Source organism: Pecten maximus, chromosome 8 (assembly GCF_902652985.1).
Source record: "Pecten maximus chromosome 8, xPecMax1.1, whole genome shotgun sequence".
NCBI lineage: Eukaryota > Metazoa > Mollusca > Bivalvia > Pectinida > Pectinidae > Pecten > Pecten maximus.
Genome location: NC_047022.1, coordinates 32,642,841 through 32,663,136, shown reverse-complemented (window position 1 = coordinate 32,663,136; position 20,296 = coordinate 32,642,841). Strand labels below are relative to the sequence as shown.

The 20,296-nt window shown below is 38.1% G+C and overlaps 2 protein-coding genes across 4 annotated transcripts; one reads left to right on the top strand and one right to left on the bottom strand.

Annotated features, from left to right (window-relative positions):
- Positions 1–221: 221 nt before the first annotated feature.
- On the bottom strand, positions 222–8,177 carry LOC117333235 (protein CUSTOS-like). Of its 2 annotated transcripts, none has more exons than XM_033892429.1 (6): positions 8,011–8,177; positions 6,616–6,670; positions 6,068–6,166; positions 4,841–4,902; positions 1,015–1,132; positions 222–482 (listed from the first exon to the last, which is right to left on the bottom strand). In XM_033892429.1, exons 1-6 carry the CDS (start codon positions 8,132–8,134, stop codon positions 227–229), a joined length of 714 nt encoding a protein of 237 aa, XP_033748320.1. In that variant the 5' UTR covers positions 8,135–8,177; the 3' UTR covers positions 222–226. The 2 variants fall into 2 exon arrangements, with proteins under 2 accessions (XP_033748320.1, XP_033748319.1); XM_033892428.1 differs by lacking the exon at positions 8,011–8,177 and adding an exon at positions 6,858–7,958.
- A 40-nt stretch (positions 8,178–8,217) lies between these two features.
- Positions 8,218–17,352, top strand: LOC117333234. Of its 2 annotated transcripts, XM_033892427.1 has the most exons (3): positions 8,218–8,326; positions 9,188–11,985; positions 12,871–17,352. In XM_033892427.1, the coding sequence occupies exon 2, from the start codon at positions 9,332–9,334 to the stop codon at positions 11,936–11,938; it is 2,607 nt and encodes an 868-aa protein (XP_033748318.1). In that variant the 5' UTR covers positions 8,218–8,326; positions 9,188–9,331; the 3' UTR covers positions 11,939–11,985; positions 12,871–17,352. The 2 variants fall into 2 exon arrangements, with proteins under 2 accessions (XP_033748318.1, XP_033748317.1); XM_033892426.1 differs by having other exon boundaries at positions 9,188–17,352.
- Positions 17,353–20,296: the final 2,944 nt, after the last annotated feature.

Here is a 20,296-nt window from a genome sequence, read left to right as displayed (position 1 = left end):
GTTATAAATTATGTAAAGGTATATGCTATCAATAACCTTTACAGAATTATGTATTTTTCGGTTTGAGAAAGCTAAATTATTCTTTCTTTATTCGACGTATTTTGGGTGTGGTTCGTCATTACGTTCGTCTTATTCGTTATAAGAAATAAAAAGTGCTTTAACGGAAATACCAGCATTGCTGTTTTAATTCATGGCAGAATAATGACAAAGAACAACCAGGCTTACTTTAGCAGTTTTCTTTAATTTTTTGTTTTTTCTTTTTCTTCTTTTTCTTTTGTTTTATAATTTTTGATGGGTCCTCCTCCATACAGTCTGTAGCTTTTAAACTTGACACAAAATCATTTCCATTGTGTAGACTCTTTGCTTCTGTGGCTTTTATAACAGCTGATTGGTCATCTTGAGAACCAATGGAAACCTTGCTTTGTTTAATTATAAAGTCATGTGACACGGCAGCTGCAGCCAATCTCTCGTTTTCTGATGAACTAGAGTGAAAAATGTTTACAGTTAAGTTACAGTGTTTTATGTATAATAGCCATTCTGATGTATTATCATTTCATGGCAAGATGAGTTACCATTCATAGAGCATCATCAAATTTACCAGGTCAATGCCTTAATGAACTGGCACACCAATTAGACATGTCATATAAGACAATGTACATGTATAGAAACTGCAAGTAGTACAAATATAATTTAGCACTATACAAATATAATGTATCACTATCAAAGGTGCTAAGATAAGATCATCGCTACAATTAAGAACATTTACACAATGTAGAAACAAGAAATAAGACAGTGATGACCCTCCCACATATCCACTTTTTTGTAAACGGTACCCACGTAAAGAAGCAATTTTAATGGAAAAAATGGTACAAACACATCACATACATCCAACAACAGAATCAGAATCAATTAATGTTAAACCCCACCAACCCATCCTGTGATTTTAATTGAACCCACCCCATCCCATGAAATTTATTAAAGTGCCCAGATATGTTTTCCTGGAACATCCCTTACCTATCACTGCTGCTATCCTGGACTCTTTTCCTACGGACTGGCATCCTCTGTATTGGTATGTCTTCTGGATTACAATCAGTTTTTAAGTGATGGCTCGATCCAACACACAACCGTATACCTGTCAATACATTAACAGAGTTACATGCAGTGATAACTTATGGCACCTTTCACAAACTTTAAATTGTTCAAATGTGATACATTTTTCTTCTTATAAGTTTGATACATGTAAAGAGTATACTACTTTTTATCATGTTCATTTTACATTTTTTTCTAATATTTTCTAAGAATTAGCCACAAACTATCAATTTACATTTAATTGTGTCATCATAACCTACAGTGTGGATTAGTGAAGAGATTGTATCTACGTGATACAATAAGGATGAGTGAAGAGATTATATTTACTGTCCTCATAGCCAGCAGTGTTGAGGAGTGAAGAGATTATATTTACTGTCCTCATAGCCAACAGTGTTGAGGAGTGAAGAGATTGTATTTACTGTGTCCTCATAGCCAGCAGTGTTGAGGAGTGAAGATATTATATTTACTGTCCTCATAGCCAGCAGTGTTGAGGAGTGAAGATATTATATTTACTGTCCTCATAGCCAGCAGTGTTGATGAGTGAAGAGATTATATTTACTGTCCTCATAGCCAGCAGTGTTGATGAGTGAAGAGATTATATTTACTGTACGTGTCCTCGTAGCCAGCAGTGTTGAGGAGTGAAGAGATTATATTTACTGTCCTCATAGCCAGCAGTGTTGAGGAGTGCAGAGATTATATTTACTGTGTCCTCATAGCCAGCAGTGCTGAGGAGTGAAGAGATTATATTTACTGTGTCCTCATAGCCAGCAGTGTTGAGGAGTGAAGAGATTATATTTACTGTCCTCATAGCCAGCAGTGTTGAGGAGTGAAGAGATTATATTTACTGTCCTCATAGCCAGCAGTGTTGATGAGTGAAGAGATTATATTTACTGTACTCATAGCCAGCAGTGTTGAGGAGTGAAGAGATTATATTTACTGTGTCCTCGTAGCCAGCAGTGTTGAGGAGTGAAGAGATTATATTTACTGTACATGTCTTCATAGCCAGCAGTGTTGAGGAGTGAAGATATTATATTTACTGTCCTCATAGCCAGCAGTGTTGAGGAGTGAAGAGATTATATTTACTGTCCTCATAGCCAGCAGTGTTGAGGAGTGAAGAGATTATATTTACTGTCCCCATAGCCAGTAGTGTTGAGGAGTGAAGAGATTATTTTACTGTCCTCATAGCCAGCAGTGTTGAGGAGTGAAGAGATTATATTTACTGTGTCCTCGTAGCCAGCAGTGTTGAGGAGTGAAGAGATTATATTTACTGTGTCCTCGTAGCCAGTAGTGTTGAGGAGTGAAGAGATTATATTTACTGTCCTCATAGCCAGCAGTGTTGAGGAGTGAAGAGATTATATTTACTGTGTCCTCATAGCCAGCAGTGTTGAGGAGTGAAGATATTATATTTACTGTCCTCATAGCCAGCAGTGTTGAGGAGTGAAGAGATTATATTTACTGTACGTGTCCTCATAGCCAGCAGTGTTGAGGAGTGAAGAGATTATATTTACTGTGTCCTCATAGCCAGCAGTGTTGAGGAGTGAAGAGATTATATTTACTGTCCTCATAGCCAGCAGTGTTGAGGAGTGAAGAGATTATATTTACTGTGTCCTCATAGACAGCAGTGCTGAGGAGTGAAGAGATTAAATTTACTGTCCTCATAGCCAGCAGTGTAGAGGAGTGAAGAGATTATATTTACTGTCTCCATAGCCAGTAGTGTTGAGGAGTGAAGAGATTATTTTTACTGTCCCCATAGCCAGTAGTGTTGAGGAGTGAAGAGATTATTTTTACTGTCTCCATAGCCAGCAGTGTTGAGGAGTGAAGATATTATATCTACTGTACTTGTCCTCGTAGCCAGCAGTGTTGAGGAGTGCAGAGATTATATTTACTGTGTCCTCATAGCCAGCAGTGTTGAGGAGTGCAGATATTATATTTACTGTGTCCTCATAGCCAGCAGTGTTGAGGAGTGAAGAGATTATATTTACTGTGTCCTCATAGCCAGCAGTGTTGAGGAGTGAAGAGATTATATTTACTGTCCTCATAGCCAGCAGTGTTGAGGAGTGAAGAGATTATATTTACTGTGTCCTCATAGCCAGCAGTGTTGAGGAGTGAAGAGATTATATTTACTGTCCTCATAGCCAGCAGTGTTGAGGAGTGAAGAGATTATATTTACTGTCCTCATAGCCAGCAGTGTTGAGGAGTGAAGAGATTATATTTACTGTCCTCATAGCCAGCAGTGTTGATGAGTGAAGAGATTATATTTACTGTACATGTCCTCATAGCCAGTAGTGTTGAGGAGTGAAGATATTATATTTACTGTCCTCATAGCCAGCAGTGTTGAGGAGTGAAGAGATTATATTTACTGTCCTCATAGCCAGCAGTGTTGAGGAGTGAAGAGATTATATTTACTGTGTCCTCATAGACAGCAGTGCTGAGGAGTGAAGAGATTAAATTTACTGTCCTCATAGCCAGCAGTGTTGAGGAGTGAAGAGATTATATTTACTGTCCTCATAGCCAGCAGTGTTGAGGAGTGAAGAGATTATATTTACTGTCCCCATAGCCAGTAGTGTTGAGGAGTGAAGAGATTATATTTACTGTACGTGTCCTCATAGCCAGCAGTGTTGAGGAGTGAAGAGATTATATTTACTGTGTCCTCATAGCCAGCAGTGTTGAGGAGTGAAGAGATTATATTTACTGTCCTCATAGCCAGCAGTGTTGAGGAGTGAAGAGATTATATTTACTGTGTCCTCATAGACAGCAGTGCTGAGGAGTGAAGAGATTATTTTACTGTCCTCATAGCCAGCAGTGTAGAGGAGTGAAGAGATTATATTTACTGTCTCCATAGCCAGTAGTGTTGAGGAGTGAAGAGATTATTTTTACTGTCCCCATAGCCAGCAGTGTTGAGGAGTGAAGAGATTATATTTACTGTACGTGTCCTCATAGCCAGCAGTGTTGAGGAGTAAAGAGAATATATTTACTGTCCTCGTAGCCAGCAGTGTTGAGGAGTGAAGAGATTATATTTACTGTGTCCTCATAGCCAGCAGTGTTGAGGAGTGAAGAGATTATATTTACTGTCCTCGTAGCCAGCAGTGTTGAGGAGTGAAGAGATTATATTTACTGTCCTCGTAGCCAGCAGTGTTGAGGAGTGAAGAGATTATATTTACTGTACGTGTCCTCATAGCCAGCAGTGTTGAGGAGTGAAGAGATTATACTTGCTGTCCTCGTAGCCAGCAGTGTTGAGGAGTGAAGAGATTATATTTACTGTGTCCTCATAGCCAGCAGTGTTGAGGAGTGCAGAGATTATATTTACTGTGTCCTCGTAGCCAGCAGTGTTGAGGAGTGAAGAGATTATATTTACTGTGTCCTCGTAGCCAGCAGTGTTGAGGAGTGAAGAGATTATATTTACAGTACGTGTCCTCATAGCCAGCAGTGTTGAGGAGTAAAGAGATTATATTTACTGTCCTCATAGCCAGCAGTGTTGAGGAGTGAAGAGATTATATTTACTGTGTCCTCATAGCCAGCAGTGTTGAGGAGTAAAGAGATTGTATTTACTGTCCTCATAGCCAGCAGTGTTGAGAAGTGAAGAGATTATATTTACTGTACATGTCCTCATAGCCACCAGTGTTGAGGAGTGAAGAGATTATATTTACTGTATGTGTCCTCATAGCCAGCAGTGTTGAGGAGTGAAGAGATTATATTTACTGTACATGTCCTCATAGCCAGCAGTGTTGAGGAGTGCAGAGATTATATTTACCTGTGTCCTCATATCCATCAGTTTTCAAACTTTTATTTTCCATTACATATTCTTTCACCTCTCTACAAAAAAAAAGTGTAAAACAAGTTGAAGCAATTTTAAAACAAGAGGCTCATGGGCCTTAACGGTCACCTGAGATTTGAAATATTTCAGTTAGTTTAATTGACCCTTTTTGGCCCCGCCCATCAGCCCCTGGGGTCAATCAGGGCCAACATGTGCATACCATCAAACTGTCATCCCATGCTGATAATGTTGACTAAATTAGAATGAATTCCAATAGAAATCCAACAAATAATAGTCAAAAATGTGATTTCCCTATAAAAACTATAGTAAAGTTTACCCCCACCCCAGGGGCAAATGTGAGACCCCAGGGTCATGAAATTCAATCAGGGCCAAAATGTGCATATCATCAAACTGTCATCCTATGCTGATAATATAAACCAAGTTAGAATGAATTCCAATAGAAGTCCAACAAATAATAGTCAAAAATATGATTTCCCAATATAAACTATAGTAAAGTTTACCTCCACCCCAGGGGCAAACGTGAGACCCCAGGGTCATGGAATTCACTATTTTGGTAAAGCACCTTAAGACCCTTCCATCTATGAAGAGTGTTTGATTCCACTAAATCTGACAGTAGAGAAGAAGATGTTTGAAATTTTAGTCAATTTGACCCTTTTTAGCCCCACCCATCAGCCCCTGGGGGTCAATCAGGGCCAAAATGTGCATATCATCAAACTGTCATCCTATACTGATAATATAAACCAAGTTAGAATGAATTCCAATAGAAATCCAACAAATAATAGTCAAAAATATGATTTCCCAATATAAACTATAGTAAAGTTTACCCCCACCCCAGGGGCAAATGTGAGACCCCAGGGTCATGAAATTCATAATTATGGTAAAGCACCTTAAGACCCTTCTATCTATGAAGAGTGTTAGATTCCAATATATCTGAGAGTAGAGAAGAAGATTTTTGAAATTTTAGTCAATTTGACCCTTTTTGGCCCCGCCCCTCAGGCCCCTGGGGAGTTGGGACCATATTATTCACTCTTTTAGTTGACCTTTAGCCATAGAAGCTCCCTGCCAAATTTCATTGAATTTGGTCCAGTGATTTTGGAGAAGAAGTTGAAAATGTAAATTGTTTACGGACGGACGACACACGACGACGGACAAAGGCTTAGACACTTCGTCTCAAGTGACCTAATAAAAACTGATGATACATACTGATCCAGCATCTGTGATAATTTCTTTGCTACAAATGCCTTAAACTCTGGAGTTGTGTCCAGGTCATTTTTCTCTTCATGTTTAGTGGTATGAGATGGTCTACAACAAAAATTTATATGATATGTCAATGATCTATCAGTCATAAATATACAATTGTACATCAAGATACATGTACCTGTATATTTACATCATGATACTGCTATATTGAACATCAAGTTGCTGCTATATTGAACGTCAAGATACTAGAATATTGGTTTATAAATGAAGTAAACCTTAAAAATTTACCATTTGTCATTTTCACATTTTATATTTTTGCTATTTCAATGTTTCAGAAGATTAGATAGTACACAATTTGTTCACATTGACATTTGAGATTTATTATCCTACTTCCAATTTGTCCATGCCGGTATAAGTTGTCACCCTAAATCACTGAGTTTAGTTATGTTTAGGTTGTTCTTCTCTTCATGTTCAAGCTATAAAATCTAACTCTCCCCTTAAAGTAAAAAGACAAGTTTCAGTAAATGCAGTTAGATTAATTAAGTAAATACCTTTTTGATGGTTTATTTGGTATTGGCCGATTCCTGGAAACAGCTGACTGATTGCCTGAAAAAAGACATTTCAATCTGACTCCAGTTTGACATAATTATATAGCTCGGAAAGATTATTGTTCCAGGTATATAATAGCACTACATGAAGTAAGTTATAGAAATACTAATAGATTTTAATTGTCTAATAAACAATGGACCCAGTGTTATTTTAAACATAAATGAATTTTGAAAAAAATCATTACCTTTCATAAAATGCTGTAAGTTCAAGTTTTTTTTTATTCCTGGAAATGTTGTCAATTCATGTAAAAAGTACTTTCCTATTGTTATGTTGAATTTTGAATTTCCTTTATTTTTTAATTTACTCTTGATAGAGCATGCATGCATGAGTCCGAGTCTCAATGGAAAGCTTTTGTCGGAAAAAGGGGGTAATATTGCTAATTATATTATTAATATCAAAATGAATTGAATCATTAGTAATTAATTTCATTAAATGATTAATAAACTATAAACAGGTTTTCCGATTAGAACCATAACTTCAAGGTTGTCTGGACAACTCCTCCTAAATCGAAAGTCCGATTTCAATGAAACTTCACACAAATATAGATGACCATGTGTAGATGTACATGCCACTTTCTTTTTCTCAAAATTATGGTTACTTTGGCAACTGGTCACTATATTACTGGGTTATCTTAGATAGCCTCTAATTAACAGTTCCAATTCACCATTGACCCCTGCATATTGCGGGGGGTATTAGTCAGCCATCTGGGCGACAGTTCTAGTTAATATTAATTTACACCTCTTTCTTTCTACGATGACATGCCATGTCTCGACATAAAAACAGAACACACAGGCAAATGTAAATATAGGTATGACAGCATATGACTATTGTGTATTTATCCAGTAACAAGAAAAAATGCAAATGCTTGAATAAGCCCAATTGTGTCTTCTAAGACTTGTGTACAGTACATTTGTACGTCAAAACTTAAAAAAACAACAACTGAAAAACATTTTTAAAGTGTGTTTTTACAGGATAAAATGCGATAGTTGCTATTTGATATGGTAGCTTCTACGAAATATATATCCTAAGAAAATATGGACTGACACTGGCGATGTAACCAAGACCCAAAACTTGAAGAACCTCCGATGTTCGAAGGGAGACAACCTGTATGTAGATAAAGACAACTACACATATAAAAAAATCAAATAAGTATATTCAATATACGTGGTTCATAAAAAAACCCATTAATTCACATTAAGTATGTGATATTTTGTGCCTGTTGGTTATGTCGTTACACAGATATTTCTAATATCGCTGCGAGAGGGTGAAAAATGCATGCTGTCTGACATTATCTTCTGTTAAAAAATATTATGCTATGACAGTTTACAATACAATACCGGTAAATCTCTCTTTCGAGTCTTTTGGCTTAACGATGCTATTTATGTCTATAGCAGCATCCAACAAGCGTTGGCGCTGAGTTTCATCTTCAACAGAGCTGTCGGAATCTGAATCGGAGGCCATGTTGTCGATGATTCATAAAATTTTCGGATTAAACTTCCGGTCTACTATACAACGAAACGAAAAATAAAAATTCGGTCGACAAACGATGACATATTTATAACTAACGCTATGCCAGTTTCATGCTACGCTACTTGTTTCTTGCCATCGATTCTATTAATATACGGTTATTTTCACACCAGATCCATAATACATGTAAGTAAAACTTGTGTATGGTAAATTATATTATTTTCTGCTATAGTAGTCTAGCGACAGGTTGATCATGATCGAGCGTCTGAGAATTTATAGGGTTCATGCAGAACCTAAAAATAGCGCATTTCATTATGCTCCGTTCCAATGGTTGATTTAATGTCAGTATGATTTCATGAAAGCATTGTGACACCATACTACCACCAGTTTAACGCACAGCGCGGTAGATCTCAATGTGCGGCACAGCTAAGTATTTCTGTAAAAAACAGTAAAAGATATTTTAAAAGAAATTTACGAATGGAGATGGAGAGCACATTTAGGAATATATAAGTTGTAAATGCCAATTTCTAATGTATAATAAAAGCGCTTCCAAATATAATGAATAGAAGGGACGATGGTCATACAAGATGCAAAAAAAAAAATGGAACTCCTAGCTGTTACCTGAATCAATATGTATGCTATCTAACTACAGATTCAAGTTAAGGGTTCAGATACATTGAGACTCAGCGAATAGCAGTTATTTTGTTGTGTGTTTCAATGTCCTTAAAACATCTATAGGGTGTAGAGTGAGGCACTGGACAGAGGGAAAAAATCACAGTTCAATAGAAAGAGTATAGGCAGGAAAGAAAGAAAAAAAGATAAAACAAAATCGTATAGTGTTGCGATTGGGTCATCAAGTCAATCGTGTCCTGCATTATCCTCTTATTAGAAGATCACGTTCACTGCATATTTCCATTTAAACCAATATCTAGGTATACGAAGTTGTTTAAAGTTTGATTTAAAAGTAACATGATTTTTTACCCCCACAAAACTTTCACTTTCCTGGGATATAGACATAAGGAGTAAACATTATACTCTGTATTTCAGATCGAAAGGAATGGTTGCCAAGTTCTTTAATCATCCCAGAAACGAAAAAGGACAAAAAGTCGTTACGATAAACGTAACAGAATGTGGACGACTAATTGTTGATGCGACTAAAACTTTGTTGTTGGCCAGCTTAAAATCTTCAGAATGTTGGCGGGAATGATCGAGGGTCGGTATGACCAATCATCCTCTGTTGACCAGTTACTGCTGGCAGCGACTTTGCCCGACACCTCACAGTTATGTACATTGCTGAACGCTGGGACAGACGTTAATGCCCAGAACGAGGTTGGGCAGACCGCACTCTTGTCTGCATCCCTTGCCAACAATGTAGATTCGTGCCGTCTGCTCCTTGAGAAAGGTTCGGACATCAGACATCGCGATGTCGGTGGGTATAGCGCACTGCATCTGACTCAATCGGCTGAAGTAGGTGAGCTGATTTTATGTCAGGCAAGTTTTCAAGACGGAAATGACGACATAGTCAATATGCGAACTAAAGAAGGAAGGACGCCATTGCATGAAGCTGTTTTGCATGGACCGTTAGACCGCGTGAATAGTTTACTTAAGCGAAACTCCTTGATAAATACTGAAGACGAAGACCGCACCACTCCTTTACATTATGCGTGTAGTGTTTGGGATAAATCTGAGGAACCGTTTCAGATTATTGAAAGATTACTACAAGCCGGAGCTGACGTAAACAGACAAACTGCCTTCCTGAAAACACCGCTGTTACTAGCATGCGCACAGCAATGTCTTGGTGTAGGCGAACCTGGTGTAAATATACTACTAAATCATGGGGCGGACCCAAGTATCACTGACATCGATGGCAACACAGCATTACACGCCCTCCTACAGGGAGATGAGCTGGGGTTAGGTACAACACCACCGGAAGTTGTTGACAGACTTGTCAAAATTGCTCCTGAAATCCTGACCAGTTGTAACAAATACGGCGAACATCCTATCCATTTAGCGTGTCGTAGATGTGTGGATGGTGACGAGTACCTAGTGCGTCATATGATCAACCTGGGGGCTGATGTACACGCCCGTGATTCTATGGGTAGGAACCTGCTACACTTGTGTTGTATGTATGGAAAAGAGGAAGAGGACGTCATCATGTCGAAATACCCTGTTCTTGCAAATGAAGTAGATTGTCTGGGCAGAACTGTTTTACATTACAACGCCCTACTCAAAAAGGAGGTTTCGCAAATCGAAAATATTCTCAAACTGGAGACCTTCAATAAACTTAGTGCAACGGACACATTTGGGTTTACAGCTTTCGACTATGCAGTGAATAAAGGTCACGTGGAGGCGATTGAATTATTCAAAACATACAGCGATACCACAACACTGCCAGCTGCTGATGGTGCTGCAGATAGTCATGTTGTCGGCAATGAAGAAACACTCGATCGTTTGCTTTCCCCAATTGTTGTGGAAACGTTTGATTATGTGCTTCCCGAAACGTTACGACCAATACAAGACGCAGATGTGTTTTTGATGGATATTTGGGATGCTGGGTCTTCACCAACAAAGAATGCCAAACTTTTCAGTGAGTCAAAAGCTGTTGTGGAAACGTTTATGAACAAAGTAGTAAGTTTGATGAGAGAAAAGGATGACAGGTTTTCTGGGACCTTGATTGGGAATGGCAGTTCGTATGAAGGAACCAAGATTGGGAATGCTGATGAGTACGACTTCCTCTTACAGCTCGATGATCTCAGCACTATTTGCCGACCCATTGAGACAGGAAGTGACCCACCCGGATACGCCAAGGTAGCGCGTATTCCCCGCGCAGATCTAGGCAAATATGAGGACCTTTTTGACTCCGAGGGAGTTATAAAATGCGAAAAGATCATGTCCCGCTTCAGCCAGATACTTGTGGAAATCATGCACGATCCGCGTATCTGGGAATCTAGTGGACTTGATTACTTACCTCTTTATATAAAATGGAAGGGTCGCCCTGCATTAACGATCTCGTGTACACAGCGACGTCCTGGTAAGGTAACAATGTTGTCTATTGATTTCCTCCCGGCGTTGTATTTCAAGAACTGGCGGCCTTGTTGGATGCGAGACGACATGGAGCGTCAAGATAACGACGTGAGAAATATAGGGTGTCACATGATCATCAAACCAGCGGACGTGCCGTATTATCAGCATGCGCAGTTTGGAATGCCGCGTCACTTCCTTCGCATTACGTTTTCGAGGGCTGAAACAGTGCTCTTCAATTCCGTCCCCGATTACATCAGAAAGAGCTATATGATTGCAAAACATCTTGTCAAAAGAAACGCGCGCATTCCTCTCCATATATTGTTCGACATCGGCGATCTACACAAGAGCAAGACAACAATTATTGGTAAACACAATATCAATTCTTATTTTGTAAAACAATGCTTGTTGAAAAAGGTAATGGATGACTACCCTGTGTCTCTGCCATGCTCAGAAGAAGAAGAACGATCTCTGACTACGAGATGGGTTCGAACGATTTTCAAAACTATCCACATGTCGTACGAAAATGGGAATCTCCCAAGTGCTTTCATGCCGAGTCAAAATCTATTGCACACCTATAAACCTGACCCTAGCACTAACAGGATTCGTCACATCCTGTTTCAGTTAGTCAACCATAGCATTGTCAAGGAAAGTGTTCCTACGACAATCACCCGTGGAGAGTACACTCAACGAGAACCTGGAAACAGGGAGATGAAGATGGATGGCAAAATGAAGCTGCTCAAACGGCTGTTATATGGACCGCAGGAACGTGTGTAGTGAAAAATAATAGGTACAGTAGGAACGCGTCTGGTAAAAAATGCTAGGTACAGTAGGAACGCGTCTGGTAAAAAATACTAGGTACAGTAGGAACGCGTCTGGTAAAAAATACTAGGTACAGTAGGAACGCGTCTGGAGACAAATACTAGGTACAGTAGGAACGTGTCTGGTAAAAAATACTAGGTACAGTAGGAACGCGTCTGGTAAAAAATACTAGGTACAGTAGGAACGCGTCTGGAGACAAATACTAGGTACAGTAGGAACGTGTCTGGTAAAAAATCCTAGGTACAGTAGGAACGCGTCTGGTAAAAAAAACTAGGTACAGTAGGAACGCGTCTGGAGACAAATACTAGGTACAGTAGGAACGTGTCTGGAGTTAATACTAGGTACAGTAGGAACGTGTCTGGTAAAAAATACTAGGTACAGTAGGAACGCGTCTGGAGACAAATACTAGGTACAGTAGGAACGTGTCTGGAGACAAATACTAGGTACAGTAGGAACGTGTCTGGAGACAAATACTAGGTACAGTAGGAACGTGTCTGGTAAAAAAATCCTAGGTACAGTAGGAACGCGTCTGGTAAAAAATACTAGGTACAGTAGGAACGCGTCTGGAGACAAATACTAGGTACAGTAGGAACGTGTCTGGAGACAAATACTAGGTACAGTAGGAACAGGTCTGGAGACAAATACTAGGTACAGTAGGAACGTGTCTGGTAAAAAAATCCTAGGTACAGTAGGAACGCGTCTGGTAAAAAATACTAGGTACAGTAGGAACGCGTCTGGAGACAAATACTAGGTACAGTAGGAACGTGTCTGGAGACAAATACTAGGTACAGTAGGAACAGGTCTGGAGCCAAATACTAGGTACAGTAGGAACAGGTCTGGAGACGAATACTAGGTACAGTAGGAACGCGTCTGGTAAAAAATACTAGGTACAGTAGGAACGCGTCTGGTAAAAAATACTAGGTACAGTAGGAACGCGTCTGGTAAAAAATACTAGGTACAGTAGGAACGTGTCTGGTAAAAAATACTAGGTACAGTAGGAACGTGTCTGGTAAAAAATACTAGGTACAGTAGGAACGCGTCTGGAGACAAATACTAGGTACAGTAGGAACGTGTCTGGAGTTAATACTAGGTACAGTAGGAACGCGTCTGGTAAAAAATACTAGGTACAGTAGGAACGCGTCTGGTAAAAAATACTAGGTACAGTAGGAACGTGTATGGTAAAAAATACTAGGTACAGTAGGAACGCGTCTGGAGTTAATACTAGGTACAGTAGGAACGCGTCTGGTAAAAAATACTAGGTACAGTAGGAACGTGTCTGGTAAAAAATCCTAGGTACAGTAGGAACAGGTCTGGTAAAAAATACTAGGTACAGTAGGAACGCGTCTGGAGACAAATACTAGGTACAGTAGGAACGTGTCTGGAGTTAATACTAGGTACAGTAGGAACGCGTCTGATAAAAAATACTAGGTACAGTAGGAACGCGTCTGGTAAAAAATACTAGGTACAGTAGGAACGTGACTGGAGACAAATACTAGGTACAGTAGGAACAGGTCTGGTAAAAAATACTAGGTACAGTAGGAACGTGTCTGGTAAAAATCCTAGGTACAGTAGGAACGCGTCTGGAGACAAATACTAGGTACAGTAGGAACGCGTCTGGAGACAAATACTTAGTACTAGGTACAGTAGGAACAGGTCTGGTAAAAAATCCTAGGTACCATAGGAAGGCGTGTGCGCGGCAATAGATACAGTTAGTGTAAGCCAAGCAAATGATATACCACTGCACCATACAGCTCTAATGGTACGAAACAAAAGTGTTGATATCCGGAGAGGAAGTAAGAAAAATAGAAATTAGCCGACACAAATGTTATACGATTGCGGAAGTAACCAAACCGTAAACGCATAGTCTGGAAAGTGATAAATGATTTCGCAGGATCAAACTTAAACTAATTACTTGATACAAAAGTTAACATGAAGAGACATGCAAGATAAATCCTACAGTTCGTGGATGACTGAGTAGTTTATTGTACAGTTCGTGGATGACTGAGCAGTTTATTGTACAGTTCGTGTATGACTGAGCAGACGTATATGACTGAGTAGTTTATTGTACAGTTCGTGGATGACTGAGTAGTTTATTGTACAGTTCGTGGATGACTGAGCAGTTTATTGTACAGTTCGTGGATGACTGAGCAGTTTATTGTACAGTTCGTGGATGACTGATATTGTACAGTTCGTGGATGACTGTGGATGACTGAGTAGTTTATTGTACAGTTCGTGTATGACTGAGTAGTTTATTGTACAGTTCGTGGATGACTGAGCAGTTTATTGTATAGTTCGTGGATGACTGAGTAGTTTATTGTACAGTTCGTGGATGACTGAATAGTTTATTGTACAGTTCGTGTATGACTGAGTAGTTTATTGTACAGTTCGTGGATGACTGAGTAGTTTATTGTACAGTTCGTGGATGACTGAGTAGTTTATTGTACAGTTCGTGGATGACAGTAGTTTATTGTATAGTTCGTGTATGACTGATTGTACAGTTCGTGGATGACTGATTGTACAGTTCGTGGATGACTGAGTAGTTTATTGTACAGTTCGTGTATGACTGAGTAGTTTATTGTATAGTTCGTGGATGACTGAGTAGTTTATTGTACAGTTCGTGGATGGCTGAGCAGTTTATTGTATCGTTCATTGATGACTGAACAGTTTATTGTATAGTTCATGGATGACTGAACAGTTTATTGTATAGTTCATGGATGACTGAACAGTTTATTGTATAGTTCATGGATGACTGAGCAGTTTATTGTACAGTTCGTGGATGACTGAACAGTTTATTGTACAGTTCGTGGATGACTGAAGGATCAATAAAAGACACACAAGTTGAGACAGAAATTACGCAATAGATACACGACGTGATTAAGAATACTAATTATAAAGTTTCCTCATTCAACTGTTTGGTTGTATGATTTGTCAGTGATGTCAGGGCGAAACGTACGGAAGTCCAGAGGAGGGAAGACGGAGAAATTAGCAGGGGCGCATTGATTAATTCCATAGTTTGATAAAATTAGTAAATTTGGGTATTGTATGATATAAAAATGAAAAGAACAGAAGATACCTAATGTATGCATTCTGAACCGGTGCCACTACTTTTCTGGTGTGAAGGGTCCGAAACAAGGAAAATGTACATTGCAAGTAAGTTTTTGCAGTAACATGTTGAATTGACGGATCTTGAAAAGCATTGACGATATAAAGTTTCGGATAGCTTCATCCGGATTGTATTCATTGATTAATTCTCTGAGAAAAAAATAGTGGAGAGAAAGCTAGATGTGAATGGAATAATGAAGTCGCAGACTTCATGAGCTGTTTCATGAATTAAAAATTCTCCAACCCCAGATGATAGAAATGAAAACTAGCTATATTAAAATTGTTGTTTTTTAGTTTGCTGCAACCACTTCCTTAAATTAATTTTTTTTTAAATATCAAGAACGTACCGAGTTATAGACTTAAATATGGTGTCGTCTCCAATTAGCACATGACGTTACTCCTAGTAGCACACCTTTCCATGACGTTATCTAGTAGCACACCTTTATATGACGTTATCTAGTAGCACACCTTTCCATGACGTTATCTAGTAGCACATCTTTCCATGACGTTATCTAGTAGCACATCTTTCCATGACGTTATCTAGTAGCACATCTTTCCATGACGTTATCTAGTAGCACACCTTTTCATGACGTTATCTAGTAGCACATCTTTTCATGACGTTATTTCTTGTAACACACCTTTCCATTACATTATTTCTTGTAGCACACCTTTCCATTACGTTATTTCTTGTAGCACACCTTTCCGTGACGTTATTCCTAGTAGCACACCAATCAATGATTTTATTCCTAGTAGCATACTTATCAATGACGTTATTTCTAGTAACACACCTGCCCATGACGTTATTTTTAGTAGCACACCTTTCCATGACGTTATTCCTTTTAGCATCCCTTTCCATGACGTTATTTTTAGTAGCATACCTTTCCATGACCATATTCTTTGTATCACACCTTTCCATGACGTTACTCCTATTTGGACACCTTTCCATAACTTTACTCCTAGTAGCACACCTTTCCATGACGTTATTCCTACTAGCAACACTTTTCCATGATGTTTTCTAGTAGCACATCTTTCCGTGACGTTATTCCTAGTAGCACACCTGTCCAAGCAGTGCGTCTTCACACGTTTCATTGGCATTATTTCCAGTCAATCGAAACTCCTTCGGGACCTTTCTTTGTCTTTGGTAAGACATGGAGATGGTCACGTAATGTTAGCTTGTTTTGAACCAGCTATTTATTCCGAGTCGCCTTCCGGTATCAAAGACGAAGCGCAACGGTTCATGTTGTGTATAGCTAGAAACATTGACATTTTCAGTATTGTAACAGGAGAGGACAAAATTAACGACCAGACCCGGACTTCCAAACTCTAGACGGACGCTCAAACCATTTGAACTACACCTACGCTCAGCACAGGCTAGTCGCGAAGTATTATTTCAATCAGGTAAAAGTTATATTTATACAGATCCGGATAAGAGAACTCATCAACGTGACTCATCAACCCATGTGCTTGATATGACTCGACTACAGACTGTTTACTCGATATGACTCGACTACAGACTTTACTCGATATGACTCGACTACAGACTGTTTACTCGATATGACTCGACTACAGACTGTTTACTCGATATGACTCGACTACAGACTGTTTACTCGATAAGACTCGACTACAGACTGGTTAATCGATATGACTCGACTACAGACTGTTTACTCGATATGACTCGACTACAGACTGTTTACTCGATGTGACTCGACTACAGACTGTTTACTCGATATGACTCATTTACATACTGTTTACTCGATATGACTCGACTACAGACTGTTTACTCGATATGACTCGACTACAGACTTTACTCGATATGACTCGACTACAGATTGTTTACTCGATATGACTCGACTACAGACTGTTTACTCGATATGACTCGACTACAGACTGTTTACTCGATATATGACTCGACTACAGACTGTTTACTCGATATGACTCGACTAGACTGTTTACTCGATGTGACTCATTTACAGACTGTTTACTCGATATTTTTGTTTCCTTTTGTTTTGATATCGACGTCATTTGATGGGAGTATTGTGTTATGACGTCATCCATCCAGTGTAAACCTTTGTTTGTCATGAGATCTCCTACATTTTTCAATCGATTTTTTGAGACTCAGGAGGCGTTATAATCATGCCTATTTGTGTTTCCCTTAGAAGCATTTTGATTCGACTATTTTTATAGTGAATTACATTATATGGACTTGACTGGTATATATTGTTCAGCACCGCTTGATATTTTTGTTCAATGAACTCAATTCAAATTTACATTTTGTTCGTTTTTTATATTCTAACTTTAAGATTACGTTTACAAGGTTGCGGTCTGTTATTAGCACATCATCATCAGATGGTGGGCTATTCAAATCGCCCTGCGCCCGTGGTCCGTCTGTCGTCCATCCGTCCGTAAACAATCCTTGTTATTTCTTGAAAAATACTGGAGGGATCTTCCTCAAACTTCATGTATAGGTTCATCCTGGCCCATAGGTGTGCCAATCAACTTTAGTTGTTTTTAAAATTTTCTATCAGAAAAATAAAATGGCCGACAGGCGACCATCTTGGATTCTGAGAGTTGAATTTGTTATCGCTAATTCTTGAAAAGTACTGGAGGGATGTTTCTCAAACTTCGCATGTAGGTTACCAGATTATTGAGAGGGAAAAAAAGAAAGAAGGAAAAAGTAGAGAGAAGAGCAGTCTGACATAGAACCAATAAAGATCATTCAGTGATGGGCCCTTTTGGATCTCTTGTTGATCCATACAGATTTGCATCCCCAGCTTCCCTATTCTTGTTTGGTGTTGAAATATGTCTCGAATTATATATTAAATAGAAATAATCCCTTTAGATATTGCACCATGTCCCCTAAGTAAAGACTGTCGTATCTCGGTGGTGCCGCTTGTCTGTTACGACATGTTAGTTAAATGATTACCTCCTTTTCGCATGTACGGTTCGATTTGCGTAAGGAGCATTGGTATCATTACCGCCGATTGAATATAAAGTCACAATGGAATATTTGCTACTGTGCACTTCAATTTCATAAGAGGTTATGTATTTAGTTACTGTACTTAATTAGCATTAGCAGTACACGAAAAAACACAAACAAAACAAACAAAGAAAAATTTACAAAATAAAACCAAAACAACAACAACAAAAGTGCTAATATTAGAAATTATATGTGCTCGCTGTATTTACTGTGATATGTTGACACGTTCATATTATATCAGGTTGAAATACTTCAATAGACTGGTAACGTTATGGACGTCTACTTTGCTGCTGTCACTCCCTGTCTGACGGATGGTACTTAATTAAACCAAGTCTGTGTAACCGAGATGTATTATGTATGCACAACATCCTGGTTCAAAGTTCATTGCTCACGTGACTGTAAATCTAGAACATTCAAATGTGGTCAAAACTACACGTAACAAGGAATGCAGGGCTCAATACCAGTAAGCTCTAAAAACACAACTGTCTGCGGGTTCTATTACCAACTGAATTTAAATTACATTGCTAATTTTAGTAAAGAAAAAAAACACAACCGCCGAAACGTGAAAGCAATAACTTTACACAAATAGACCCACATGTATCCCCCAGGTTAGGTACGTGTTAATTAAACAAATATCAATTGTATATGATATAATACTAGCAACAACCTTTTATATGCTAACAATGTGAATGGTCAGTTGAAAAGTGATCACATTATGTTTCCAATATGTTGGCATTGATGGAGTCAGAAAGAATGTCCATTCTGTCCTTATGTAGTCTAGCAGGAGGTGCCTGTCGGGTTAATCCTCTCGTTTAAGATTTCGACAGGTGGTATACATGTATGTGTTTTGAGATTTTATACACGTAAATCAACGCGTGTGGGAGCGGGGAAAGAATATACCTGTTAAATGAGGCGCCGTTTTACTCTTTATCCGCTATTTTTTTTTTTTATGTCTGAGAATTCTTTTTTGATATAAAAGTGCTCATAATAATTTAAATAAAAAAATTCTGGGGGAAAATCGAATTTTTAATCGAATTAATGAATAAAGAGCAAAACTTCCAGTAATTTAGTGATTATATAACAATAAGGTAATTTATTATAAGTATAATTCTTTGTTCCATTATGTTCTTATCTACGTCTGACATGTACTGTTTACTTCTACTTCATATTAAAAATCACCTTCAACAAAATGAAGATCATGCTATACGTTTGTTATTTTAATTTCGATCATAGTTAAATCATATTGTAAGTGTGTCGTAGTAACTGATAGCCAGTACCTATCTAGCTGTAAATACAATAATTGGTCCTTTTAAAATCTGATGGACAATTACTTTGATTTCGAATAGCCGTGTGAGTTTTTACCCATTTAATTTAAGCTAGATAACTCTATTTCTGACGTTATAATCACAGAATTATATCCCTGTATGAATTAAAGACATTTCCATTTAAATGGAGACATTTTCTTCTTCTTTTTAAATCAGATGTCTTTTATTAAATACAGATGTATAAATTGTCGAGTAAACATGCCCATTATCAATGTGTTTACGGTGTGTTAAAATTCGCCCATAGGAAAGCATTATTGGATTTAAAGACAAAAATTTAGCTATGGAACCTATGTAAAATTTTAAGTTAAGGGAATTCTTAAGTTCGGGAACACTGAAGTCATATTGAATTATAATTATATAGACGATACTGAATTGTTTCCCATTTAATATAACATACATTTCATTAGTGTGACATAATATCGATATTTTTCACGAGTGTTGTGTATATATTGCAGAAAAAAAAAGGAAAATAAATAAATAATAATGATAATATTAATAAAAAGTTAAATTCTACCTTCGCTCAAAAATAGACGGATTTCAAGGCGATGAATAGAAAGCACTGCTTTGATTGGCCAAAAAACAAAAGATATGGCCTGTCATCACAAGGATAAAGTAAAAGATTTTGATTTAAACATATTTTATTTGCTTCAAAAGCATATAAAGGATCAGGCACAAGTTATTACAACATTTGTAAGGCCTCCTTACAATACATAATATATCAATTGAGAAATAGCATAATGTGATCACAATGAATACTACTTTATCATATATCACCGAAACCTTTGGCTGAATTTAGGCTATATCATCACTGTGACAAAAAGGCTTATTTAAGCTGACTGCAATTCATTTTTTTTTACCGAGCTGACAGTTTCTGATATTTGACTGGTATAAAGGATTAAAAAGAAAAGA